Source organism: Symphodus melops, assembly GCF_947650265.1.
Source record: "Symphodus melops genome assembly, chromosome: 8".
NCBI classification, from domain to species: domain Eukaryota; kingdom Metazoa; phylum Chordata; class Actinopteri; order Labriformes; family Labridae; genus Symphodus; species Symphodus melops.
Window position 1 is genome coordinate 18289726 of NC_136698.1, and position 27706 is coordinate 18317431.

The following is a 27706-nucleotide window of genomic DNA, read 5'->3' on the forward strand; positions in this document are numbered from 1 at the left end:
TTCCCTTCATCGATCTGATTTAATGAAAAGTGTTTAACAAAAGAATGCAGAACCCCTCTGTGTGTGTGCGTGTGCGTGGCTGCATGCGTGCGTGCAGTGTTATTTCCTCTCCATCTGTCCTGAATCAGCCGTTGGCGTGTGAGAGAAGCATTGAGAGAAGGCGCACGGTCACAATCAGCTGCTGGGTCTGTGAGTGTGTGTTCATGTTCATGTAATGACACACATTGAGTGTGTGTTCATGTGTTTAAAGCAGACCTTCAGATCCTCAGAGAGAAAGGAGAGTCAGTGATATGAACCATCACTGTGTGATTATCTGCGGCTTCAGTGTGTTTGCGTTTCTGTGTTTAACAACTGACGTCCTCTTCCTTTTAGAGAAGAAGCAGATGTGTGTGCGTTTGCTCTTGTTTGATGTCACTTCCTGTGTTCTGTGTTTCAGGGATGTACCTGTCTGACCTCACCTACATAGACTCAGCATACCCATCCACAGGAAGCATCCTGGAGAACGAGCAGAGATCGAACCTGATGAATAACATTCTGAGGATCATCTCAGATCTACAGAGATCCTGTACCTATGGTGGGCTCACTCACTCATTCACTCACTCAGCTGTCTTATAGATGAGCTTTTTAAATCCATCAATCATTAAAATAATACAATTTCTTTGACCTGATGTGACCCCGTCCCCAGACATCCCCTTGCTGCCTCACATACAGAAGTACCTGAACTCTGTCCGATACATCGAGGAGCTGCAGAAGTTTGTGGAGGATGACAACTACAAGTAAGAACCGCAGAGTTTTCAAATCCAGTCAGACTGCACACGCTCGGTTTAACGTATGATCGTGTCTTAATGGAGAGGTCTGGGGTTGAACCCGTATTCTGTGTTCAGGTTGTCTCAGAGGATTGAGCCTGGTACCAGCACCCCTCGAGCCAATGCCTCCAAAGAAGACCTAGCAGGTGGGCAGATGGGTATTGTAGTTCTTCTTCTCTTCTGTCGGTCTGCAGCTCTCTTCATCTTCCAATCTCTCCTCTCTCTTTCTTCTGCAGGTCAAGAGGCGTCTGCATCTCCTCTCTGTGGACGGAAGTGTACTGTTGTAGCCGAAGGAACCAGAGTGCCGGCCACGCCTCCCTCCCCCCGAAACTTGCTGCCATATGGACACAGGAAGTGCCACAGTCTGGGCTACAAGTTAGTCTGCCAGTCATGTGTTGACTTGTTGTGTTGGCGTTTTTATAAAAGTGTAGCTGGATTAACTCTCTCTCTCTCTCTCTCTCTCTCTCTCTCTCTCTCTCTCTCTCTCTCTCTCTCTCTCTCTCTCTCTCTCTCTCTCTCTCTCTCTCTCTCTCTCTCTCTCTCTCTCTCTCTCTCTCTCTCTCTCTCTGTCTCTGTCTCTCTCTCTCTCTCTCTCTGTCTCTCTCTCTCTCTGTCTCTCTCTCTCTCTCTCTCTCTCTCTCTCTCTCTCTCTCTCTCTCTCTCTCTCTCTCTCTCTCTCTCTCTCCCCCCCCTGCAGTTTCATCCATAAGATGAACACGGTGGAGTTTAAAAGCGCCACCTTTCCAAATGCGGGCTCACGCCACCTGCTGGATGACAGCGTGATGGAGAGTCACAGTCCCAGCAGAGGACACGCGGAGAGCTCCACGCTGTCCAGCGGCATCTCTCTGGGTCAGACACATAAACGCACAATAATTATTCGTCCTGAAGCTGTTTGACTCTTCTATGTCCATAAAGCTTCGTCAAAACATGCAACCAGAGCGTGAACCGTTTATATCTCCCATCAAATAATCTACTGCAACATAGTATCAAAGAACGTTTTGTGCTCATTTGTTAAAGTTTTCAGAGGAACCGTATCTGAATTGACAAGTAGCCCCACTTAAATAAAGCCCCGTTTCCACACGGCAGTCCGGTACGGATCGGTACAGTTTGGTACGGTTTGGTTTGATTAAGCCTGATCCCGTTTGTGTTTCCATAGCCTCTATTTGGTAGGCGGCGTGTATACAAACAAAACCAACGCTGGAGACAACCAGCAGTTCATCTATTCTGTCACTGACATGTGACTCTTTATTATAAGAACTCAATCAAGCTTTGTTTCAGAGAAGGCTGTGTGCCACGAGGAGAAATACAGACGTAAACAATCAGTGTTAACAGTGTTATAGTCAATGGTTTAAACACGGCAGAGTTTTGTTTGCCGACGTAACACGGGAAGTGACGAATCTTTCAACCAATCAACGAACTGCAGTGTTTAGCTCCACCTTTTCATGTCGGCTCCACATTCTTTGTACCCCAACAGAAGGGTCCCAAAAAGTGGGACGGTACGGATCAGTTATTTGGTAATCTTTCCCGGGATTAGTCTATGGAAACGGAAACGGGGCATTAGACTCCACTTTAAAACACCTCTACTCTCTGCTTTAACACTGTGATGAACAGAAAGTGTGTTTAGATGCTCTATGATAAAACCTGTAGGCAAGAAGCATACATGGATAGACAACAACTCCCTGTACTCCACAACGCACCCTGCACCACATCTCCATGGGTCTCAATATTTGATTACCAACAGCATTGTCACATTGTCAATAAAGGAAAAAAAAGCTTCACTGTGTTTTATTACAGTGCAGTCTCAGACGTTTGAGAAACCAAATGGGATTCCTACAGGTTCTTCCTTTCGTTGATTTGTGTGTGTTTGTGTGTTAACAGGCAGCAGTGAGGGCTCAGAGCTCAGTGAGGAGATGTCTTGGCCGGCGTTTGAGAGGTGACTTTGATGTTTTTGTGTGTTTGTCTGTGTTTGTCTGTCTGTGTGTGTGTGTGTGTGTGTGTGTGTGTGTTCTGATTGTTCATAACATCTACATGGTAGAACACCAGCAAATAGAAAGACTATAACTTGAAACACAGGTAATCTGGTTTGCTCTCAGTCTTGCAGTGATGGGGTGGGGGGGTGGGGGTGTCCACACTCAGCATTAGCCTTGATCCAGACTGACTCCATGTTCACCCTCAGACAGCAGAATGAGTGAAACTCATCATCCAGCCCCCCGCCCCCCCATAACACACGCACACAGCCCTAACAGACTCCCCCCAACCCCCCCTGTCTTATCCCACTCTGAACAGGACTCGCTTCTATCACTCTCTGGGCCCGGTGACCCGCGTTGCCAGAGTCCCCCACAGAGGAGTCCTGAGGCCCAGCAGGTACAACCAGACCAGAAACACCTCTTTATTTATCCTCTGAACCTGAAGGGGGCGCTGTCTGCTGGGGCTTACACTCTGTGTGTATGTGTGATGAATCTGGTGGAGGGTTCAGAATCTTTGATTCTTCATCTTTGGCTGCAATCATCACTTTGTTTCCACCTTCTACTGCCTTTGATACAATGCTGTCTAACACACACACACACACACACACACACACACACACACACACACACACACACACACACACACACACACGTGGTGATGAGTTTCCAGGATGTTTCTCAGCTTGGAGCTAAGTATGAGTTTCCACAATCTGTAAACAAGCAGTAAACTGAGAGACAGTGTTTTATTAGCTTGATTCAGACTATGACATATATATGTATATACTGTGTGTGTATATACTGTATATTTATTTATCTTTGTGTCACTCTGCTCCTCATGCTCTGCTTGTTGCCCACAATCTGCTCCTCTTGCTCTCCTATTTACACACACTGCTTATCCTGCTCTGTCACTCACTCACACACACAAATACACACACTCACATGGACACAAACACGTAAAGAAGAGGTGGCTGTGCAGTGTGTGTCTTCACTTCAAATTTCTGCGTGTCTGTCTGTCTGGGTGTGTGCGTGTGAACATACATGTTTTCTGAGAGTGTGTTTTTAAAGCGTGTGTGTTTCTTGTGTTTCATGTTGCAGTTCAGCAGAGTCGGAGGAGCTGGCGGTCCATCTTTATCCCGGAGCGGTGACTGTGCAGGGGGTGTTGAGGAGGAAGACAGTGATGAAGGAGGGCAAGAAACCTACAGTAAGATTGCACACATACACGCACACATACTTTTAGCTGACGATGTTCTGTTGTGTGAAAATAACAGGAAAGCCTGTCCCAGGTTTTACGTCATTGAGCCTAATGCTTCATGTTTTATTTGTCTTCTAATCTTGGAGTAACATTTTATTCTATGATGGGGCATTCTTTTACTCACTAGTTATGTCTTTAAACTTACCATTGAAAGATTTACCGTTTGTAGGGCACTCTCCTAATCATAATAATCCACCAAGTTCCCACAATTAAAATCCAGTAAAAGATTTAATTTGCACACATTATATCCCTAACAAAAACACACACTATTCGACGACACTTGATAACAGCCAATGAGAACTTTTGTTAAAAGGAGGTGCCGCCCCCTTTTCTGACGATCAATTGCATGCATCTGTGCTGTGATGACTGACATGTCTTAGTACGAGTGGGTTTTGAGTTGCTATGTATACCAAGAGAGGCTTTGAGTTGTGAATTATTTAAGAAAATCGATATATGTAAGTAAAATGTGACTTAAACACTCCCATGAAGCTGGAATGGAATTATGCTTGATTTCAACTATGAGACCAAAAGTCAACTGAGGCTCCGTCGAACGAATCGTCAAGTATTCGACTACATGTGGTGACCCCAATAATTCTCCCTTTGTTTACTGTTGTAATCTGTACATATTGAAAGTCTTTATTCACTGTCAGAGCCTCCTCTTTATTCTCTAGCTTTAGTGGATCTGACTCATTCTCAGCTGCACTGCTCTCTCCCGCCTGCAGGTGGCGTCATGGACCAAATACTGGGTGGCTCTGTGTGGAGATCATCTTTACTACTATCCTGCCAAGTCCCTGAAGGCCACAGAGAGAAAACATGTAAGTTAACACTTCTCTGTCCAATCAACACAATAGCTACTGAAATACTCCACCTACAAATGTTAGTTTGAAGCAGTGTGATGTCTATTCGTGTTGTTTCTCCAGTTTCTGTGCGAACACATTCTCTGCTTGTTCGTATACAGGAGACCATGATAATAAAACCAAACGCTTAATGGTGGAGTTGGAGCAGATAAATATTGAGCAGCAGTTGATAATACTGGCTTATAGCGTCTTCCCTCTGCAAACCAAACAATGGTGATCCTGGACATGTTGGAGGAAATGCTTTGTAGCCTGACCAATCTCACCGTGGTCTTTGTAGTTTTGATCCGTAGTCACATTTTTGAGGAGGTGCATGTCAGGCTACGTGCTAAGGCCAGGTACGGGGCTCCAAGAGCCTCCAGCATAGATTTGAAGCAGAAGAATAAAACACACATCACGGTAGAGGATGACAGGAGGTCAGACTGTAGAGGTACAGATCAGTAACATCTGTCACACTCTCACCCGCAGGTGAACTAAGGCTTCTGACAGAAAAGACCTCGACAGAGTTACTGCTTTACTCAATTTCTGGCCGTTTCCACAGGATCTTTGAGTACAGCGCTCTGTCTCCAACTGGGTTGTTTCTCTGTCCGTCTGGGTCAGTTTCTAAAGCACAAATGTAGAGCTGAAACGATTCCTCGAGTAATTCGATTACAAAAATTGTTTGAGGAATTTCCGCTGCCTCGAGGCCTCATTTAGTTTTTGTTTTTTTTTGCGTCATCAAAACTATGCTGAGTATTAAACACGTTTAATGTAGCTGCAGCTACCTGCTCCTCTCTCTGCATCACGCTGAGTCTGACACACCAACAGACACTTCAGCACTAACACACACACACACACACACACAGACACACACACACACACAAACGAGCGCGGCGCGCCCCTTTTAACTTTTAGTACACAGTTAATCCGTGATCCATACAACGGAGTCAGGGACACGTGATCCGGTCAAACGGTCAGCTTTTCTCCGTTCTCTCACTCTGCAGCTAACATAGCGATAGCAGCGTCCTCTCACAGTCTCTGTAGTCTCAGTCTGTGAGCGCGCTGAATGCACGCGCTGCAGGAGCAGACAGAGATACGTCTATTAATGATCAGGCTGATTTTATATGAAGAGTCTAATGTTGTCGAAGCTAAATCAAGAGAGAACTTGTTGTGTGGAATAACAATTTATTATTCTCTGATGGATTTTAGTTTCTAGTCTGTAATGTTAATTCAGGGGGGATCAGAGAGCAGGGGGGTCTGGTAACTACCTATTTAATAGATAAAGGCACGCAAATACATTTTAAATTTCTCAATTTCCTGATCTGATAAAATTACTGGATCTATGACTTCAATCTGTTATAGATTCAACAGAACATGATGCTTTTTCAATTAAATGTACAGTAACAGATGTGTAGGTGACACAAAGACACTATTTGTTATTTCAGCCATTAAAACGTGTTTGCCCTGTGTGTTTCATCTACCTGCCACCTTGACCAGAAAATCAAAAAGTTAATTTGGGACCCCGTCAGTAATATGGTGAATGTCAGCAGCTGTAGAGCAGAGGTGGTTGGTTGTAACAAGCAGGCGTTACCATGGTAGCTGCAATGACTACAAGCAGGTTTGTAGGGACGACCCGAGACGAGTTAGACCTTAATGAAGCAAACATATGATTTATTCGATTACTCGATTAATCGATCGGGATATTCGATAGGATACTCGATTACTGAAATATTTGATAGCTGCAGCTCAACACAAATGTGCAGTGTAGTGCAGCTATGGTCAGCTGGAGTTCAACTCAAGTTCACGTGGGAATGAAGAAACTACATGTAACTTTGAGTTTTGAAGGTTGATTTTTTTTTTTTTTTTTCATTCGGTGCCTTGTTTGACGTGTCGTTGATAAAAGGGATGGGATGTGATCAAGCCATACTTCCTGCCCGGGTCGGTCTCAACTGTACAGCTTGAATTGTGCATGCAGAGAGATGCGATGTCAGATGTGTATTTGAAGCTAAGCAGAGTGCTGCCGTCACGTAGCTGAGATGGACCGAGGCTTGGAAAGTGGAAACGCAGGAGAGGTAGAAATGGACTCTGAAATGGCACAAACGCATCCTGTGGAAGCTGCCAGTTACATACACAGGGTGAAGAAACTTTACTGTGCACACTCTCTCACATAAGAGTGCGTGTTGGGGCACAGCTGGTAGCATTCATTAAGCACTCAGAGTGATGACATCACTGCAGTCCTGTGTGTTCATAATAAAGGGAACCTTATGGAGTAAAACACAGCAGGTTTGTGTGAATGTCCTAGACATGTCGTGCTGTGTGTACACGTACCACACAGTGTGCCTGTAGTTCTGTGTGTGTGTGTACTTTAACATTCAGATCATAGATGTGAATAATTAATAATACTTTTGATCAAACACTTTTTGTGTTTGCTCCTTTCGCTCAAGTTCAACTTTAACTGAACTTTGTCTATTGCTGTTTTATAACCCTTAATAAACCACCATCCTACATCCTGTGTGTTCATAAGGGGATAATGAATCTTCATCATCACATTACAGATGGAACTAAAGGTGTAATTACAATCATAACAGGTGTTATTACAGTTGTTCAGAATGGTGTTATTGCGTGTGTTTTTACATGGGTTATTTCAGGTGTCTTTTTTTTTAACCTGACATGAGCTGCGTGTGCGTTTCCCTCACAGTTTAAATCCACCTCCAGTAAGAGTGTGTGCGTGGTCGGGCTGATGGCCATGATGGCTGACGACCCCGAACACCCTGACGTCTTCCTGCTTACCGACTCAGAGCACGGTGAGACACACAGCCACAGACACACACACACGCACATTTTCCACTGGAGATTTTCCACTCAAACTGCTTGTGTCCGTTGCTTAGGTAACACCTATAAGTACCAGGCAGGAAACAGGATGAATGCTATGCTGTGGTTCAAACATCTGAGTGCAGCCTGTCAGAGCAACAGGCAACAGGTATGATTAAAAACTCACACTCACTCACCCTGAGGAGTACCCAAAGCAATTACATTTATTAAGAGGAGAACATGGTTCAGTGTTGTTGTACAGGCCGGAGATACAAAGAGGAGAAAAGTTCCATATCTCTCATCTTCAGTAAACATCTTTTAATGCAGCTCTCGACTATGAGCACTACCTCACTGTGCTCATCTCATCTCGCCTGTTCCTCAGGTCCCCGCAAATCTGATGTCATTTGAGTGAGCCATGCTGAGGAGAGAGAGGGGAGCAAAGGAGAGAAGAAGATGCTGAAGAGAGAGACGGAGTGAAGGAATGCTGAAGAGGAGGAGGAGGAGAGACTCTGTAGTGGGAGCTTTCACTGCCATGAGCCCCGCCTCACTGCAGCCTCACCTGCCAACAACTGCCTTAACCAGCCCACCCCCTGTGTGTGTGTGTTTGTGTGCGTGTGTCACAGATTGTTCATAGGGACATTTGTAATCCTTCTCTGCTTTTTATTGGGTTCGCCGTTTTAATTTTCCCGTCCTGGGCGCCCCTCCCTCTGCTGCAGCATCTTTACCTTTTAATCAGTCGGACACACAATCACAACACAGACCAACAATCACAAAGCATGCACACACCCGACTCTTGAGGATTTAAACGCTTGTTTTCTGACTTTGTTATTTTCTTTCACACACAAATTGTCAAAAGACTTTTGGGATAAACCACACACAGACGTAGAAAACACTCTCGCACATCCCCTCTTCGACACACGCTCGCACACAGGCCTGTTCTGCATTGTGATAAACATAAGGGCTCTAATTCTCATGGACTCCAGCAGACTCTGCATGTGTGGACTTTTATTACTGAACTTTGTCACATACAGGCGCCGTGTGTGTTTGTGTCAGGTGTGTGGGAGGGGGGGGGGATGGTTTTGTGTATGTTTACACGGTACGATTATCCAGAGTCTAAGCTACGACGTGGTCAGATTGAGTTCGACAACAGTTTATTAACTTTAATTACATGTGTGTCTCTGTGACTAAAGTGTTGATGTCGCCCTGTCTCTCACGCATGCACACACACACACACACACACACACACACAGACACAGACACACACACACACACACACACACACACACACACACACACACACACACACACACACTCTGAACACTAAAGTTAGAAACTGTGAAAGAGTCAGAGAGAGAGAGTGTCATGATTTCCCCTCCTCTCTCTCTCTGTGTTTTTGCAGACGTTTGAAGCTTCTCGTCTGTTTGTATTATCGTTGTTTTGTTATTGTTTTTCGTTGTGTTCATTTTTTTGGTGGGCGGGGGGTCACAGTATTACCATGTAGTCAGCGTACTTCAGTCTGTTACATTCGAATGTTACACTTGTTTTTCTTTGTTTGTGAATTTTAGAGTTCCTATTATTTTGCTCTTCTTCTTTGATTTTGTTCACTTTAATGTTAACGTGTTCACCTGTGATTAACTGAAGCACCTGGTTAGAAAGAGTGCCAACTAATAGGCCCCGCCCTATAAAGCCCTGTCTCCCTATCAGCTGTTTGTTCCATCCAAATACAGAAACTTAATCAGATGGATAGATTCTTCTTTTTTTATCTTCTTTTACAAACAGCTGTTTACATTCAATGTTTACACAATGCTCCCCCCCATCTTGATCCCATGGTCTTCATCACCCTGAGGAAGAGTGTAACAGTCTGCATGAACAATCGTTCCGTCTGACTAGGGTTGTCCACAGAGTTTTAAACTTGGATATGATTCTAGTAATAATCCAACAATATTGATGCCTTTATTTGATACTGCATCAAAATACAAGTCCTAGACACTCAGTGTTGGATAATTTATTGTTTTTAATTCACAAAATTGCAGGCAAACTCCTGCAGTGTCTAAATGCACAAAAACTTTATAGACAATGTCACCTCCTCCTTCATTCTGTCTGTAAGAGACAAATGTAACTTGAACTCCAGAATGACTTTTCAAACGTTGCTGCTTTCTCTCTCTATGAGTTTGATAGCTTGGTACATGATCGTCCTGTCACAAACAGCACAGTGTGTGTGTTATTCTCTTTTTTATGGTGTGATTGAAGCCAAAAAATACGGGGGTCAAAACCTGGACCTGTGTGTCCTCACGTGAACCAGAACTGTAGCTCTGAGAGCCAATGAGAGGAGCCACTTTAACCTGTTGAATCTCCCCAAGCACACACATTAATGACAGATGCACACTGTGGAGCGGACCCTGCTAGGTGCTCCCTGTGAGCCTGAGTTTACATGTATTTATGTTTTCAAGAGTTTGAAGAAATTTCAGAGCCTTTGCAAAGTTTGGACACGTTTGTTCAGGATGGTTTTTTTTTGCTTTTTGTTGATCTGGGCTGATGTAACGATTCGATCCTCTGTCTGAGATCAAAAACTTCTCTTGCTCACTGTTCTTGCTCACAAGATATGCGTTTATCAGACAAACCTGATTGTCTTTGATTTGTTTTTTTGTCTTTCACATCTTCTGAAAGCACATCCTGAATGAACTGTTTAGAATGAGATCATCTTATACAGATGGATCAAGGTGTGATTGACTGTGTGTGAATGTTGTCCTTCTGTGTGAAGGACTGGCTTCATTCTCCGTTTACCAAAAACATTAACTCCCTGTGTGTGTTGTGTATGACGTGCGCTGTGACCTCACTGCTGAGTGATGCGCTGAGAACAAATAAACACCCTGCTCTTTTTTACTCCACCTCAGAGTCTGCGTCTTTGTGCTGTCACAGCCTCTGAGTGTGTAACAGTATGTTACAGAATGTGTTTTACAGTGTATGTGTAACAGAGTGTGTTACAGAATGTGTGTTAACAGAGTTCTTTGCCAATTAAGCCCCGTTTCCACACAGCAGTTCGGTACTGATCGGTACAGTTTGGTTCGATTAAGCCTGATCCCGTTTGCGTTTCCACAGCCACCCGTGCCCTATTTGGTAGGCAGCGTGTAGATCGGATGACAATAGCCGCTATGTAAATAGCGTCACATGATAGCAGCTAACGGCTAACTAATAAATTCAACAAAGGAGAAAAATGCTATACATACGAAACCAACACTGAAAGACATCCAGCAGTCCATCTACTGTCACTGACATGTGACTCTTTACTACAAGAACTGAATCAAGCTTAGTTTCAGAGAAGACTGTGTGCCGCGAGGAGTAAACAATCAGCTGTGTTACAGTCAATGGTTTAAACCAGAGCCATATAGGCTATATGGCTCTGGTTTAAACACAGCAAAGTTCTTTTTTCTTTCTTTTTGCTGACGTAACACGGGAAGTGACGATTCTTTTAACCAATCATCGAACTGCAGTGTTTAGCTCCACCTTTTTCAGGTCGGCTCCACATTCTTGGCACCCCAACAGAAGGATCCCAAAAAGTGGGACGGTACGGATCGGTTATTTGGGAATCTTTCCCGGGATTAGTCTATGGAAACGCTGCAAAATGCGCACCAGATCGCTCGGTGGAAACGGGGCTTTAGTTTCCTCAACAGTGTCGCAAAATTGCGCAGTCATTAAGCCTTTGTACTTATATATTACATCCCAGTGTGTGATTTTGCGTTGGAGTGCTTGAGTGCACGAGGGTGTTACGCACTCAATCAGATGTGCACACACACTGCGTTGTTCCAAGTCATCTGCCAACAAACTTAATAAGTCCATATCTCAAGAAAACAACCACGATTTACTCATAAAGGGAAGTTCGATAAAACACCTGGATGTATGTCCACTGAAGTCAGAATATATCACACCATAGATTGGTAATCACTGATTGATAAATGTCAGCACTGTCTCTGGCAGTTAAGTGTTTGGGATTTGAACACTACCAGAATTTGAAACCTAGATATAATTCATGAAAAAAGTCAACTATATTAATGCATGTTAACAGAAATAGAAGTCCTAGAGACCAATTTAATCTATTACATATTTATTATACTATAGATTATTATTTAAGGAAACTCCTTCACAATCAATGGCACCGTTTCTGTGCTATTTAGACGAAGCTGACTGTCTTTTAGTTAAACGGACCAAACATTAGTGTGTTATTTTGCTTTAGATCTGGTTTTGTGTCTGTCTTCTTGCTCTTTGTGGTTGTGCTCTCACGATGATCTGCCGCCCCCTGGTGGTCACGTGCAGCTGCAGCAGCAGGAGGAGGTGTACGCGGCGGTCCGGGGAGGAACCGAGCCGAGCAGAGGATCTTACCGTGAGAACCGAGGAGAGGAGCCACCGGGGCTGTTATCATCAGGACACAAACACAACTACCATAGCAACACTGTCACCCACAGCGGGAGGTCTGTCAGTGTGTGTGTGTGTGTGATCAGAGGTGAGAGAGGAAACTACTGACGACATCACGTTAGCTGCTAGCTGCTTGAGCTAACCTGTAAGATGTACAGCGGTTTGCTAGGCTAATTCGATCCGAGGTAAAGAACAGTTTTGTGAGAGATACAGTGACGTAGAAAGGACGTAATGCGGTAATCACCCGGTAATATTCCGGTACACAGTTTGTTCGTAACGCTGTGTATGCTAAGTGTTAGCTCTTAGCTGGTGTTAAAGCAGGCAGAGACTTAATGAAAGAGGGACTGTGTTCACACACTGCCTGCGTGGACCTGATCTTCCACAAACATCATCCAGAAGAACCGGTTTAAACAAAATCACTGGCAGTGTTTTTGTTAAGTTCAGACAGTGTGCAGGAGTTTGTCTTTTAAAACCAGGACATGAAGATGTGACCTGGGTTTATATTATCAATCAGTTATCAATGTTTGATTTTGAACCATATCAAAGATTAAAACTCTGCTGACATAGCTCTATTAAACAGGATCTTAGTCATGGTTCTTTTGTTACTACAAATACATTTAAATGTTGTAATACTATTGTAATTCTCAATCATATTTATTTTGTCTTGACTTCATGTTTTGAATTTCCGTGATTGTTTATTTTAGTTTTCATTCGTTTTAAGTGTTTCTATTATAAATGGTTTAAAAATATATAAGGAAGAACAGAAAAGCAGAAAGCTGGTGATCTGTTCTGGACCGGCTCCAGCTGGGCTGTGGATCTGGGTCAATCTCGCCCTGAGGGGCCAAAAAGAGAGAGAGGGTCAGATAATTGATCAGTTTATTGATCCTGACGTTGCTCGTAACCCCTTCTCTTTGTTTTTATCTCATCAGGTGACATCCTGTCTGCTGACAGCGTAGCTCCGCCCACCACAGAGTCTGTCTGACGGGACAGGGGGGCGGACGGTGGTGACAGGGTGCGGTAGGTGCCATGTATCAGGGGTGAGGGGGATCAGCTGCGGGGGACACACAGCGTCGGGTGAGGTGGGGGGAGATGAAGCTCAAACAGCGCGTGGTGGTGCTGTGTGCCGTTCTCCTCCTGCTCGGCCTCGCCAAGATCTTCCTGCTGGATGGAGGAGAGGGCTCTGCCTCAAGCCGAAGGGACCTCAGAGCCTTCCGCAAGGTCAGGGACCAATCAGCTATTAGCATTATCTACATCCAATCAGTTACTAGTATAATTTGTCACTTCCTTGATCTCTTCAGCTCTCTGAAATCAGATCCTGCAAAAACTGTCCCAAAGCGTGTACCTCTTAAAGCTAAGGCTGCTGTTGTAAGTGTCATCATGTTTGTTTGTTTGTTTGATGAGGATGTCATTGCATCATATTTCACGGTGTAAAACGTAGTTCTGCAGGAGATCACTGTGATCATCATGGTCCTGTTTGATATCATAAAGACTTCCTGCTTTCGAGACCACCCTTCCTTAATGAACATGGAGTTATTGTTGTACACATCACAAAATGCTCCAATAAGCACTGAGAGAGAGTATTTTGTTGTCTTTTATTTAATAGGCGTACGAGACACTTGGCTCACAAAATGAGATGAGATTATAACACTGTTCTAAAATTGGGCTTTGATCCATTTCTCCACCAGTGGCTCTAAGTGTCTCGCCCCACTGTGACGTTACACGCATACAGACAAAACTACCGGTCGTAAGAATAACAGATGGTGTTGTTTTAAAAACATCCTTGAGCTCATATCAGATGTTTTCTACATAGTTCTGATGAAAAAACATTTTCTCTCTTGTTTACACCCACAGATGGAGGCCGGCCTCTCTCTCTCCCGGGGGGCTCGCCTCACCCACACTCTGCAGTCTCCATGGGAGATAGCGAGTCAGTGGGTGGGTCCAAGGGAGGTGTACCCAGAAGAGACTCCCGAGCTTGCGGCGGTGCTCACCTCGCTCAGCTCCGCCCGGATTGAGCGGGCTGACGTGGGCTACAAGGGGACACAGCTGAAGGCCCTGCTGGTACTGGACGGGGGTCAGAAGGTGGTCTTCAAACCCAAGAGGTCAGAGCTGTTAGTGAGGCGGGCGGGATCCAGCTGTGCGTGTTTCACAGTCATTCAGCTGTCTCTCTCTCTCTCTCTCTCTCTCTCTCTCAGGTATAACAGAGACTACGTGGTGGAGGGTGAGCCGTACGCAGGCTATGACAGACACAATGCTGAGGTGGCTGCTTTTCACCTGGACAGGTGAGCACACGTCAGCATAACACTGTCTGACTGGTTACCTGTACGACATGTGAGTAGACACGCCCTAAAAACAACAAGTGACACCTGGAGAGACAGGGTGCACCCAGAATGTGAACGATGTGTCTGTGCAACTGAACTCTAACTGGGCCTCCCTCGGGTCCTGAAATGTATTCCAAAGGTGTTTTCTGTGGGCTTGGAGTTCACAACATTTAATGCAGCGTGTTTAAACTTGTTCACAAACTGCCAACAGAACAGACACGAAGATGAAGACGGTGATATTCAAGGTTAAGAAAATCTTACTTTAAGTTGAAAAATACAGAAAATGTTGGACAAACTATGTCTTGCAAAATATGAACAACAAGAATGGGAATCAAAGCCGTTAAATCCCTCACGATTCTGTTGCAATGAATGGAGAAAAGGTTTGGTTAAAGAATAAGGAATCTGTACATGAGGGGTCTCGATATCCAACTTGGAAAGTGTTCTCGATCTCGTTTGTGGTCCGAACTGTATCGACCAATCACGTCTCAGCAGTTTGTGTGGACGGAAAAAACAGGGAGAATAATTTTACACAATAATAACACACCGGCTCCCCATTAAACCCTTGACACCTGAATTTGTTTCCAAATATTAAAACTTTTTTTTACGTGTGTTTCTGCTTTCAAGTAGATGTTAAATTAAGTTGAGAAAGTTCATTTGAAAATGGCACATAAATAGATATTACATAAAAACAGCCCATACATAGCACATCCACAGATGTTGTTCTGTCTCCGACTGGTCCTATGACAAACTAATGTTTGCAAAAGTTTCCAAGGTATGTTTGGAAAGTGCATCATCCAGTGGAAGAATACGGACGCTATTTTGGCTGCATTTGGAGCGGAAGCGGTTTGATGCAAATTCACAACAATAGGCGTCAAGGGGTTAACGGTTCTCTGAGAAGGAAATTTGATCTCTGTAAACAAATATTTACATAAAAGTAAAGCTACGAAATAATTACTAACGGCAAAGAACCACAAATCTTTTTCATGCTACATTATGAAAGCTAATCAGTGTTTAGATTTCCAGACTTCCTTTTAAAGCGTCATAAATAATCTGACTTCTTTTTATGATGTGTGTATTTGGGGTGCCGAACCGGGCCAAATGATTGGATAACTGCAGCCTTCGGAATCTTGAGGTGTCTCCCGATTCGATTTCAATCCTTGGCGTCATGATATGATTCAGAGAATCTATTTTCGATTCAAAATGATTCTGGATTCATGATTCAAAGTATTTTTGAATGAGTACATACTTCAGGATCTATTTCAGTGATCTGAGAGACTGGCTGAATTTTTCTTCTGAAAATTTGACATTCTGAAAGTTAAAGAGTTAGCTTTGCACTTGCCAGAGAGTAACTGATTTAGGAATAAAATGTTGAAAGTTAAAAATCTATTTAAAATCTCACCAGATAAGTATCTCAGTTTTCACATTTTTTCCCCCTCTAGTAACCATTACTCTACTGGCACCCTGCAAACACTTTAATAGATGTCTTCCTCTCCTCTTGAGGACAGACCTGATGATCAGCCCTTAATAAACCAGATCATGATATACCATGATTTTATACCATGATAGACGATGACAGACCATAATAGTGTATGTATAGACAGTGACAGACCAGGATAGTCGATGACTGTCGAGGTCATGATAGACCATTATACACAATGATTGCTGAGGGGTTCCGAGTCATTTCAAGTAACGCCTGTGTGTCCTCTCTTCAGGATCCTGGGCTTCAGGAGAGCACCTCTAGTGGTGGGGAGGTATGTAAACCTGCGGACCGAGATCAAACCGGTGGCCACAGAGCAGCTGCTGAGCACCTTCCTCATGCAGGGTCAGTTTTTTTTATTTTTTATTAACACATGTGATGTCTACCTGGATTAGTCCGTATCAACTCTGTTTCCCGCTGTCTTTCCTCCTGCCTCCTGTCCAAGTGTGTCTCCTCAGAGCTGTGATCAAAACAAACATGTTCAACTAGCAGAGTTTAAACCACAGAAGAAGAAGCGCGAGGACTCTCACTCTGACAATATTAAAACTAAAACGGCAGATTCAAATTCAGAGGTCAGACCTGAGAGGCTCTGCTCATCTGTTAGAACGCCTTCATTAATCGATCCATCCACAGAAAAAAACAATTGTCAGTCACTCAGGGACATTTGTCCTTCAAACATGTGATGGACAGAGTGTCTCTGATGAGAGGGTGTACTGCTTGAACTCATTTTTAAATAAGAGCAAACATATTGTTTAGCCCATATGATGTGTATAATGATGAAGACCTCAGATGACCACATCAGATAAACATGAAGAGGCTGAGTTAAAGTCAGCAGCAGCTGTTCTCTGTGTTCCTCCTGACATCCTGATATCGAGCATCAAACTGCTTCAATCAGGGTTCTTCGACTGTAGTTATAAAACAAATTATTTTATCAAATAAAAAAAGAATGTGGTCCATAGAGAAATGTAAGATTAAACTAGATTACGCTTCTGATGTCTTCATATTTCTGTCACTGATCTAAATGTGATTATGAATCAGTTAGATACAATCATGTGATCATATTTCTGCTGGGATGATAAAAACAGTTTAGATGGTTCAGAATGAAACGTGGACGGAGATATTCACAGCTGAACGAGGTACAGCCGTGTTGTAATTATGACCTGACAGTATTAAGTCAATTTATCAACCCGAACAGCTCATCTGATATACATATTATTATTCAGGTTATCCAACAAACTCAACATGTTGGGTCTCAAATGATTAAAACAGTTGCTTGTTCTGTCCACTAGATGGTGCTGCAGGAGGTTGTTTCAAACAAAGACAAACATTCGGATTGTCCCTCCTACCTACTTTCACTATCCACTTTACCTTTACCCCGTAAAAACGTCACGGGGTTAAGGAAAGGTGTTAAGAGAATTCATAAAGGCGATCGCGTGGTTTGGACAATCCAACCGCACTTTCACCAGGCAACGTAATAATGCGGCGCGGCGGAGGTTAGTGATGTGGGTCTGCCATGATGAAACTACAGTTTTCAGAAAATGGACTTCAAAAAGCTCATCTAAAAATGTTTCCCCTGTGCCTTCTCACCGGTGAAATAATCCTAATAACCACAAGGTGTGAATGGAAATATAAGGTAGGCTTTATTAGATACCAGGCTACTTCAATTTATCGTTTTACAACATCAGCATCACGTTCAGAGTTGTTTCAGATTTTTTACATAGTTTTACAGGCCTATTACAATTTTTCACATTAAATCAACATCAAATAACAGCAAATCATCTCCACAATATAAAAGCAATGTTCATCTCATTTCTCATTTCCTTTCGTAAAGGATGATCCAGTGTTTCCTATACTAACGGAGGTTATAAAGGAAGCATTGAGCCACCTTTCCTTAACTTTTAGAGAATTCAAAACCACTCTTATCATGGGCGCCATTTAACTTTTTCGGGAGTTAAGGAAAAGAGTAGAGTGAAAGAAGATAGGAGGGACAATCCGAACACGCCAATTTTTTCATTTAACTTTGGTTACTAAAGAAGAAGGTGCTTTCATTTTTTTTGTACGCTCCTTATTTCTCATGAAACCTGAATTTTCTGTCTCAGTGTTCTGTTACTGCGTGAGAATAGTGAAAAGTTTCTCTAACAGTTATTAAGTTTATCAGTTTTTATTTCAGGACTTAATGGACTGTTGGTTCAAATACATTTAAATAAATGTTATCAGGACTCACAGAATGTCTCCTCTTCTACAGGTAATAACACCTGTTTTTACGGGAAGTGTTATTATTGTCGGGAGAGTGAGCCAGCGTGTGCAGACGGAGAGATGATGGAGGGCTCTTTAACTCTTTGGCTACCGGACGTTTGGCCTCTGCAGAAACACAGACACCCCTGGGGACGCACGTACAGGGAGGGCAAACTTGCCAGGTGAGACACGTCTGAGTGAGCATCAGCACCTTGAATCTTTTAACACTAAACACACATGCACGCATTTGTTTTAAGGTTGTCTCAAGTCTATAAAACTTTAATGTTTTTAAAGGAAGCAGTCTGTTATTTTAATGAATGATTGTATCAGAAAGTACTGAAAAACTAAAAACTTGACCACACTTGTTCCGTCAGACAGGAGAAGACTTTACATGAACTCCTTCACACTGAAAAGATCTCAATGTATTTGTGCAATTCAGACAGTGTGCAGGAGTTTGTCTACAATTTTTGTTAATCAAATATGTACAAGAAATGATCAAATATTGGTCGTCTAGGACTTATCATTTTGTTGTCTTGGTTACAAACAGGTACTGATATGGTTTGATTTGGTCCAGAATCATTACGAAGTTTAAAACTCTGGTGTGTGTCTCATTGACTAGGTGGGAGTATGATGAGAGTTACTGCGAGGCGGTAAAGAAGATGCCGCCATATGACGCCGGCCCACGTCTGCTGGATGTCATTGACACTGCCATCTTTGATTACCTCATCGGTAATGCCGACCGGCATCACTACGAGAGTTTCCAGGACGATGGTGGCGCCAGCATGCTCATCCTCCTCGACAACGCCAAGAGGTCAGTAACAACATTTTCTCACAACAAACTACGATTTAACTGAAAGAAGTTTAAGTCTTCTCATTCAAAGCTGTTTATTATTATTTTGTTCTTCTTTAAGATATTATTTATTATCTCGCCACCTTTTTTGGCACAAAAGTCATTCCATATCTTTCAACCCTGAAACATCTAAACGTAGATCATTCAGGACATGTCTGCTTTGACTTTTCGTGTTTATATTATTCCTTCTTTCTAAAACATTTAACCTTTTCCACAAAAGTTAGGACCATTGAAATAAATGTCAGAATGAATTCAACCTTATTTAACACCTTAAAACTCGTTCATTCTTACAGAAACTCTACTTCAGACACTTTGGCCTTTTTGTGTATCAAAGAAACTTTTTCATACTCTGACAGAGTTGGCTCACATTTTCCGCTCTTGAAAGAAATTCACATTAGGGTATATTACACAGAATTTTATGATTCACCATGGAAACCCAGCTAATCCAGGTGAGGTAAACAGTGCTGATTGACACAAACCCACACCCACCCACAACCCCACCCACACAAGACAGATATATATTTATAAATACCATTTATTATAAACATCTTGTTTGCTGTTGAGACACTTTTCCTGTTGTGTAACTGTATACAGTCTATCTCCAGACAGACTGCATACGGTAGACTGTAATGGTTGAGCTTGAGCTTCATACTGCGAAATAGATGTCTTTGCTCCATGTTGGTTTATTCCATCAGAGGGGATCAGGCCTGTGCTTGGTCATTGTGCATCAAAGTTATCCATTAAAGCCTGGTTAAAAACAAGATTGTCCTCATCAGCACACATTGTATGTGGTTGAATCTTTTTAAAATTTCATCTGTCTGGATTATAGAAGGATGAGAGTTAACTGAAAGGTGGGTGTGTTTTCGCTGTTTGTCGGTAGGTTTAAGCCCAACTTTAGCTTCACTTCACTGTGACTAGATTGATGTCAGGTAGAGTAAGCATTTCAATATGGCGACTGGCCATGTTTTATGAACTAAGATTCTGCGTCAGTGTTAGTCTCGTCAGTGAGTGACTAAAATATTCATTGGCGAAAGTGTGTGAATTAGTCCACTATGACAAGACAAAACTGTGCTTCTTGACGATTTTCCATCCATCCATTTTCTGCCGCTTATCCGGGGCCGGGTTGCGGGGGCAGCAGTCTAAGCAGAGACACCCAGACTTCCCTCACCCCAGACACCTCCTCCAGCTCTTCCAGTGGGACCCCAAGGCGTTCCCAAGCCAGCCGAGAGACATAGTCTCTCCAGCGTGTCCTGGGTCTACCCCGAGGCCTCCTCCCGGAGGGACATGCCCGGAACACCTCCCTAGGGAGGCGTCCAGGGGGCATCCGGACCAGATGCCCGAACCACCTCAACTGACTCCTCTCGATGTGAAGGAGTAACGGCTCTACTCCGAGCTCCTCCCTGGTGACCGAGCTCCTCACCCTATCTCTAAGGGTGCGCCCAGCCACCTACGGAGGAAGCCCATTTCGGCCGCTTGTATCCGAGATCTCGTTCTTTCGGTCATGACCCAAAGCTCATGACCATAGGTGAGGGTAGGAACGAAGATCGACCGGTAAATCGAGAGCTTCGCCTTTCGGCTTAGCTCCTTCTTCACCACGACGGACTGATACAGCGACCGCATGACTGCAGACGCCGCACCGATCCGTCTGTCGATCTCACGCTCCATCTTCCCCCCACTCGTGAACAAGAACCCGAGATACTTAAACTCCTCCACCTGGGGCAAGGACTCCCCACCGACCCGAAGAGGGCAAACCACCTTTTTCTGGTCGAGAACCATGGCCTCAGATTTGGAGGTGCTGATCCTCATCCCAGCCGCCTCACACTCGGTAGCGAACCGCCCCAGTGCGCGCTGGAGGTCCAGGTTCGATGGAGCCAACAAGACCACATCATCTGCGAAAAAAGCAGAGACGAGATCCTGTGGTCTCCGAACCGGACCCCCTCCGGCCCCTGGCTGCGCCTAGAAATTCTGTCCATAAAAGTAATGAACAGAACCGGTGACAAAGGGCAGCCCTGCCGGAGGCCAACGCGCACCGGGAACAGGTCCGACTTACTGCCGGCAATGCGAACCATACTCCTGCTCCGGTCGTACAAGGACCGGACCGCCCTTAGCAAAGGGCCCCGAACCCCATACTCCCGGAGCACCCCCCACAGGGCACTGCGAGGGATACGGTTGAATGCCTTCTCCAGATCCACAAAGCACATGTGGACTGGTTGGGCAAACTCCCATGAACCCTCGAGCACCCGCTGGAGAGTGTAGAGCTGGTCCAGTGTTCAACGGCCAGGACGAAAACCGCATTGTTCCTCTTGAATCCGAGGTTCGACAAACAGCCGGATCCTCCTCTCCAGTACCCTGGAATAGACTTTCCCAGGGAGGCTGAGGAGTGTGATTCCCCGGTAGTTGGAACACACCCTCTGGTCCCCCTTCTTGAAAAGAGGGACCACCACCCCGGTCTGCCAGTCCAGAGGCACTGTCCCCGACCTCCACGCGATGTTACAGAGACATGTCAACCATGACAGCCCCTGCACATCCAGAGACTTAAGATACTCAGGGCGAATCTCATCCACTCCCGGAGCCTTGCCACCAAGGAGCTTTCCAAATACCTCGGTGACTTCGGCTTTGGTGATGGACGAGTCTACCTCTGAGAACTCAGCCTCTGCTTCCTCAGTGGAAGACGTGACGGTGGGATTGAGGAGATCCTCGAAGTATTCCTTCCACCGTCCGACTACATCCCCAGTTGAGGTCAGTAGCTCCCCAGCTCCACTGTAAACAGTGTTGGTGAAGCACTGCTTCCCCCTCCTGAGGCGACGGACGGTTTGCCAGAATTTCCTCGAGGCTGACCGAAAGTCCTCCTCCATGGCCTCCCCGAACTCCTCCCAGGCCCGAGTTTTTGCCTCCACGACCGCCCAGGCTGCGGAACGCCTGGCCTGCCGGTACCCGTCAGCTGCCTCAGGAGTCCTATGCGCTAGCAGCGCCCGATAGGACTCCTTCTTCAGCTTGACGGCCTCCCTTACTTCCGGTGTCCACCACCGGGTTCGGGGATTGCCGCCACGACAGGCACAAGAGACCGTGCGACCACAGCTCAGAGCAGCTGCTTTGACAATGGAGGTGGAGAACATGGTCCACTTGGACTCAATGTCCCCAGCCTCCCCCGGGATCTGTGAAAAGCTCGTCCGGAGGTGGGAGTTGAAGACCTCGCTAACAGAGGGTTCAGCCAGACGTTCCCAGCAGACCCTCACTACATGTTTGGGCCTGCCGAGTCTGACCGGCTTCCTCCCCTGCTAGCGCATCCAACTCACCACCAGGTGGTGATCAATTGACAGCTCAGCCCCTCTCTTCACCCGACTGTCCGAGACACACGGCTGAAGGTCAGATGACACGACCACAAAGTCTATCATCGACCTCTGGCCTAGGGAGTCCTGGTGCCACGTGCACTTATGGACATCCCTGTGCTCGAACATGGTGTTTGTTATGGACAAACTGTGACTAGCACAGAAGTCCAGTAACAGAACACCACTCTGGTTCAGATCAGGGAGGCCGTTCATCGCAATCACCCCACTCCAGATCTCACTGTCGTTGCCCACGTGAGCATTGAAGTCCCCCAGTAGAACAATGGAGTCCCCAGTCGGAGCACTGTCCAGCACCCCTCCCAGGGACTCCAAGAAGGCTGGGTACTCCACACTGCCGTTCGGGCCGTAGGCGCAGGGACACGACCCTGTCGTTCACCGGAGTGAACTCCAACACCTGGCGGCTGAGCTGTGGGGCTATGAGGAAGCCCACACCAGCCCGCCGCCTCTCACCGCGGGCAACTCCAGAGAAGTAGAGAGTCCAGCCCCTCTCGAGGAGCTGGGTTCCAGAGCCCAAGCAGTGCGTGGAGGTGAGCCCGACTATATCTAGCCGGTACCTCTCAACCTCCTGCACAAGCTCAGGCTCCTTCCCCCCCAGTGAGGTGACGTTCCACGTCCCAAACGCCAGAAGCTGCGTCTGGTGATCGGGTCGCCGAGGCCCCCGCCGTCGACTGCCGCCCGATCCACATTGCACCCAACCCCTACGGCTTCCTCTGCGGGTGGTGAGTCCACAGGAGGACGGGCCCGCGTCATCCTTTCGGAATGAGCCCGACCGGCCACCAGGCGCTCTCCTGTGGGCCCCAACCCCAAGCCTGGCTCCAGGGTGGGGCCCCGGCTCCGCCATGCCGGGCGACGTCACGGTCCTTGATCTTATGTCCTTCATAGGGGTTTTGTGAACTGCTTTTGGTCTGACCCGTCACCTAGGACCTGTTTGCCTTGGGTGACCCTGCTGGGGGCTCAAAGCCCCCGACAACATAGCTCCTAGGGTCATTCGGGTGCTCAAACTCCCCCTCCACGATAAGGTAGCAGTTCAGGGGGGACGATTTTTGACGATTTTATAAATGATATTACTTCAGCATCTAATTGACGAAAAGAAAACTACATAACAAGTAGGCAATTATCACATCCTTCATAAAGACGTGTTAAACCCCTCATCTGTTCTCAAATCATGTAAACCACAGCGTAATACATCACAGGTGTGAGTGTGTGGTAACTGCAACCACACACTGTATGTCAGCAGCCTGGAGCCTCACCTCTCTTTCTGTCTGCAATTCTGTGAAGCCCCCTGGAGCTTCAGGAGCTTCTGATTATCAAATCTTTGTTCTTTGTTTCTGAACTACATGCTTACAGCAATCATATCATACTATTGAATACTCGCCAATAGAACAGATTATACAGATTATAAGCATATTTGAAGTTCTGATTACATGTTGATAGATGGTTTCAGCTGACAGACGGCACAACAGTTCTCTGGGTTTTATTTTTTCTTCTTCTGTGTTTTCCTTTCAGCTTTGGGAATGCAGCTCTGGACGAGCGCAGCATCCTCGCCCCCCTTTACCAGTGCTGCATGTGAGTCCTCTTATTATTAATATTAATGATCTATGTTAATGATACATGTTATCAAGAGGTGTTCAATGATTCATACAATCTGGAACTAATTCGGTTCAACTTTTTTTTTCAACTTTCAAAAAAAAGTTCTGGGTTCATGTTTTCAGGTTTTTCTTATAAATGTAGAAATAAAAGTCATTGAAATTGAAATTAGTTTCAGCTAGTGTTGTTAAGAACTACCTGTGATAGTAGATGCATGTGATTTAAAATCTACATTGGAGGCTCATTATTTGAGTCCACATGAAATGCCATTTTAACAGAGGATTATTTAAAGTGGCAAAAATGTGAAAAAAAAAAAAAAAAAAAGAAAGAAACCTTTCCTGGCTGTGTGGGTGTAGTTTTCCCTCAGGAAAGTTAAAAGTTCCTGTCACAATCACATCTGCACTGTATTGCACTTTAAAGTTGCAGAGAATAAGGAGATCGGGGGGTGGGAGAATAAAAGAGAACGTGTTTGTGTGAGTGAATGTTTAAGATTGGGGGTGAAATGTGTTGCGTGTGTTTGTGTGCATCCATGTGATTGGGATAAAATATGTTGGGAGGAAGTAGGGAAAACTTTACGACATTTACAAATTAACCATTTTTTTATGTTAAGTATAATTAAGGCCAGAAGAAGAAGTTTCATGCTAAAACTTTAAACTTTGAAAAAAGGTAATTTGATCCGCCACATTACAGGAGGGTTAATGTGTTTCATTAAATAAGATCACTGATTTGGATAATTTCATATGCTCAGGTCACGAAATGTATAAAAAAAAAATACAGACTTATGTGTGTACAGATTGATTAAAGATCTGAGTGGCTTCCAGAAGTGCATTAAAAATGTTAATGAGTTTTTTATACCAAAATAGGCTTTGAGTTTTTAATTATTTTGAGAAAAAAGCCAAATCTATGTAAAATTAAACATTAAACACCAATATAAAGCTGAAATAGAATGAGACTCTGAGACTGGCTGTTGACTAAGGCTCTGACGAAGTGATCATCAATTACCGGTACTTAACTATATGGGGTTACCCCTTCAGATCAGTGTAAGTGCTTCATCTACTGACATTGACAAAGAAAAACTCAAAGTAGTGAACACCCTCATTGAGTAAAATAGGGTATTGCAAAGTATCTATTTTGCAAAGGATCTGTTTTTTTTTTTATGGTTCTTCTCTGTAACATCTGTCTGTTCTGTGTTTGTGCCAGGGTGCGGGTGTCTACCTGGAACAGGTTGAACCTGCTGAGGAGCGGAGCACTGAGTTCAGCGATGCGTCAAGCTCTTGGATTCGACCCCATCCAGCCAGTCCTGTCTGAGCCTCACCTGATAGCTCTGGACCGCCGTCTGTCAGGCATCATAGCAACAGTGAAGCAGTGCATGGAGAGTCAGGGCGCAGACAACACGCTGATCGAGGACCGCATCAACCTCCCCCACCCCTGAACACACAGTAATGCTGAGGGGAGGGGAGGGGAGGAGAAGGGATGTTTGGTGCTTCTCTGACAGCAGGACTCTCTGTGGACTGATGTACATACAGGACAGAGTCTAGCCCCGCCCCTCGCCCTTTGTCAGGCTGTCTACAGTCAACTTTGAGGAACAAAAATAGATTAAATCCGGATTCAATTTAAATAACGTTTTTCTCCTGAACTCAAACTGAACTCTGATTAGAGGAGAGAGGAGCTCCCTCACTGTACATACGAATCTCCATAGTGACCGAAAATATACATCTGTGATTAATAATAATACATGCGTGAGTGAGTGAGTGATGAAGTGAGTGAGTGAGTGGTGCGCCATACTGTGCCATATATTAGAAGCTACTGATGGGACAGACTTGAAGGGGGGTTCATGATCATCATTAAATTCTGATGTATTTAACTGATCTCAGGTCTGTGTTTGTTTGAATGTCATGCTGCGCTCATTGTCATATTGGAACTCTGCGTTTATAATGATTGATAATCCTCACTGTAAAGGATGTTACAATACCAGAGTTTAAACATAGCTATGATTGGAACTTACTCCTACTTTTTTTTTTTTTACTTACAATACTTGTTTGATACCATGGCAACAAAAATAGAAGTACTCAATGTATGTCAGTGTGCCGGAGTTTCCCTTCAATATTTGTTGAACTCATTCCTCCCCTACAACCCTGTCTGATGAAATTTCTTTAAAGCTTTATTACATACCGATCCAAAAATAACAGATTGTATAATTTAAAGATAAGTAGTATTGAAATGTTTGTGATGGCTTTGACTCTTCATCCTTTCTTGGTGGTTAAAGGTAAGTCATCATTTTTCTGATCAGAATCATCTGACAAAGTCAGATACGGGAGCAGGGGGTTCTTCTGTTTGCACACCTGTGATTCTTCAGCTGTCCTCAGACTGCAGGTGTGTGTGTGTGTGTGTGTGTGTGTTAGTGGATGTTTTTCTGTTAGAGGATGTGTGTGGGTGTAGCACGCTCAGATTTCCCTGATCTCTCCCTGTGTGTTTCTGTCCATCAGCTGAAAACTCTAACAGCAGTGTGTGTGTGTGTGTGTGACGGTTTTCACTGAATGAGTGTGAGCAGATATGTGTGTTCTTACAGACCTGCCCCTGATGGAGTTCCCCTGTGTGAGCTTCTCTTACGGACACCACACTAACTTCAGACACAAACTGCTGCTGTTCTACTTTTTCCTCTTCTCTCAGTATGTTTGTTGTGTAGTGTGGTGTTAGTGTTTGTTGAACACTCAGAAGCAATGAAACCTGACAGTGCCCCCGCTTGACAGCTTCCATCAGATATGGACTTTCAGCTAGTCACCTGTTTCGTTTTGGCTCAGCAGGTGTTCTGGTCAGGACATGAACCAAAACATTGAAACTAATGTAAACCACAGGCACCGAGAGAGAGAGTGTGTGTGCGCGCGTGTGGGGCTGTAAGAGAGAGAGAGAGTGTGTTCATAAAAACACTGCATACACAGGTTTAAAGCCAAAGCGTTGTCTTAACCACTCTAATAACCAGCAAGGGGCAACTGCATTGTTAAAAAACAGTCTCTACTGAGTTTTTGGTCTCAATCTCTAGTTTCAAGTCTTTCTCAATACAGCATGTTGTTCATTTATTGGGAAGAGAAGCCAAAACAACATTAACTCCCTCAGGTTAACCTTACTGTCAAAGGTCGCTGAGTTAAAAGCAACCTTTGGACAACTCGCCATGGTTGTTTCTTACCCTTGATGACTTATATCTATTACAATAGTTGTTTCTTATCCTTTTGATAATTTGAGTCCCTGACTGTTTATAGTCCAGGTAAGTATTGGTTTGTGTACATGTAAAGCACTTTGGTCAGCTGAAGCTGTTGTAAATGTGCTATATGAACTTGATTTGACTTGACTCTTGCTTGGATTCCCAAGATTTACATCTTTCACATGTCTGGATACAGCTCTCATGCCACTCACAACATCAAGGCAAACCTCATGTGTATTACCACCCATTGGCACAATGGACAGTTTTCCATCATGTCCCGTGTTTCATGATTCTAACAGCAAAGTGGATTCTTGTGTCAGTTTGAAGCAGACACTCGGTTAATTAAAGTTTATTGACTCTTGGGTGAAGCTTGGCTCAAACTCAGGGGCACAAGGCTTCTGATGACTAAGAGACAAAATAAGAAAATTCTTAGAATCAGGACATTCACTAAGAATTTCCTTTAAAAGTTAGGATGAGATTCTTGTAAAGATGATAGAGAACGTCTAAGATGTTAAAATGTTTGGAGTGCTGAAGAGGACTTAAGTGTTTCTCAAGCTGAGGGCAAAAAGGAGAAATGTCCTGAAAATTATTGAATCAAAGTTGGGCCGAACAAA

General features: G+C 44.5%; 2 protein-coding genes across 4 annotated transcripts in view; both read left to right on the plus strand.

Annotated features, from left to right (window-relative positions):
• ralgps2 (Ral GEF with PH domain and SH3 binding motif 2) overlaps nucleotides 1-10557 on the plus strand; it is a 48429-nt gene extending 37872 nt beyond the window's left edge. The window contains exons 10-21 of one of the 2 annotated variants that reach the window (XM_079351385.1): nucleotides 437-574; nucleotides 686-776; nucleotides 885-952; nucleotides 1043-1181; nucleotides 1504-1655; nucleotides 2685-2739; nucleotides 3093-3170; nucleotides 3869-3974; nucleotides 4748-4840; nucleotides 7557-7662; nucleotides 7747-7838; nucleotides 8052-10557. In XM_079351385.1, the coding sequence (XP_079207511.1) occupies nucleotides 437-574; nucleotides 686-776; nucleotides 885-952; nucleotides 1043-1181; nucleotides 1504-1655; nucleotides 2685-2739; nucleotides 3093-3170; nucleotides 3869-3974; nucleotides 4748-4840; nucleotides 7557-7662; nucleotides 7747-7838; nucleotides 8052-8081 (1148 nt within the window). In that variant the 3' untranslated portion in view covers nucleotides 8082-10557. The remainder of the gene's footprint in view (nucleotides 1-436; nucleotides 575-685; nucleotides 777-884; nucleotides 953-1042; nucleotides 1182-1503; nucleotides 1656-2684; nucleotides 2740-3092; nucleotides 3171-3868; nucleotides 3975-4747; nucleotides 4841-7556; nucleotides 7663-7746; nucleotides 7839-8051) is intronic. The other variant, XM_079351386.1, reaches the window with a different exon arrangement.
• A 1369-nt stretch (nucleotides 10558-11926) lies between these two features.
• Nucleotides 11927-25830, plus strand: fam20b (FAM20B glycosaminoglycan xylosylkinase). 2 transcript variants are annotated; one of them, XM_079350366.1, is made up of 9 exons: nucleotides 11927-12167; nucleotides 13009-13297; nucleotides 13931-14178; nucleotides 14272-14358; nucleotides 16110-16219; nucleotides 18120-18291; nucleotides 18729-18920; nucleotides 23813-23872; nucleotides 25094-25830. In XM_079350366.1, the coding sequence occupies exons 2-9, from the start codon at nucleotides 13169-13171 to the stop codon at nucleotides 25323-25325; spliced, it is 1230 nt and encodes a 409-aa protein (XP_079206492.1). In that variant the 5' UTR covers nucleotides 11927-12167; nucleotides 13009-13168; the 3' UTR covers nucleotides 25326-25830. The 2 variants fall into 2 exon arrangements, with proteins under 2 accessions (XP_079206492.1, XP_079206493.1); XM_079350367.1 differs by lacking the exon at nucleotides 11927-12167 and adding an exon at nucleotides 12175-12264.
• The last annotated feature ends 1876 nt before the right edge of the window (nucleotides 25831-27706 follow it).

Excerpts from the sequence above, each read along its gene's own strand:
- fam20b (XM_079350366.1), top strand. The coding sequence starts at position 13,169 with ATGAAGCTCAAACAGCGCGTGGTGGTGCTGTGTGCCGTTCTCCTCCTG. Across the intron at positions 14,179-14,271 it reads GTGGTCTTCAAACCCAAGAG|GTATAACAGAGACTACGTGG; the intron begins GTCAGAGCTGTT and ends TCTCTCTCTCAG. Across the intron at positions 16,220-18,119 it reads GAGCACCTTCCTCATGCAGG|GTAATAACACCTGTTTTTAC; the intron begins GTCAGTTTTTTT and ends CCTCTTCTACAG.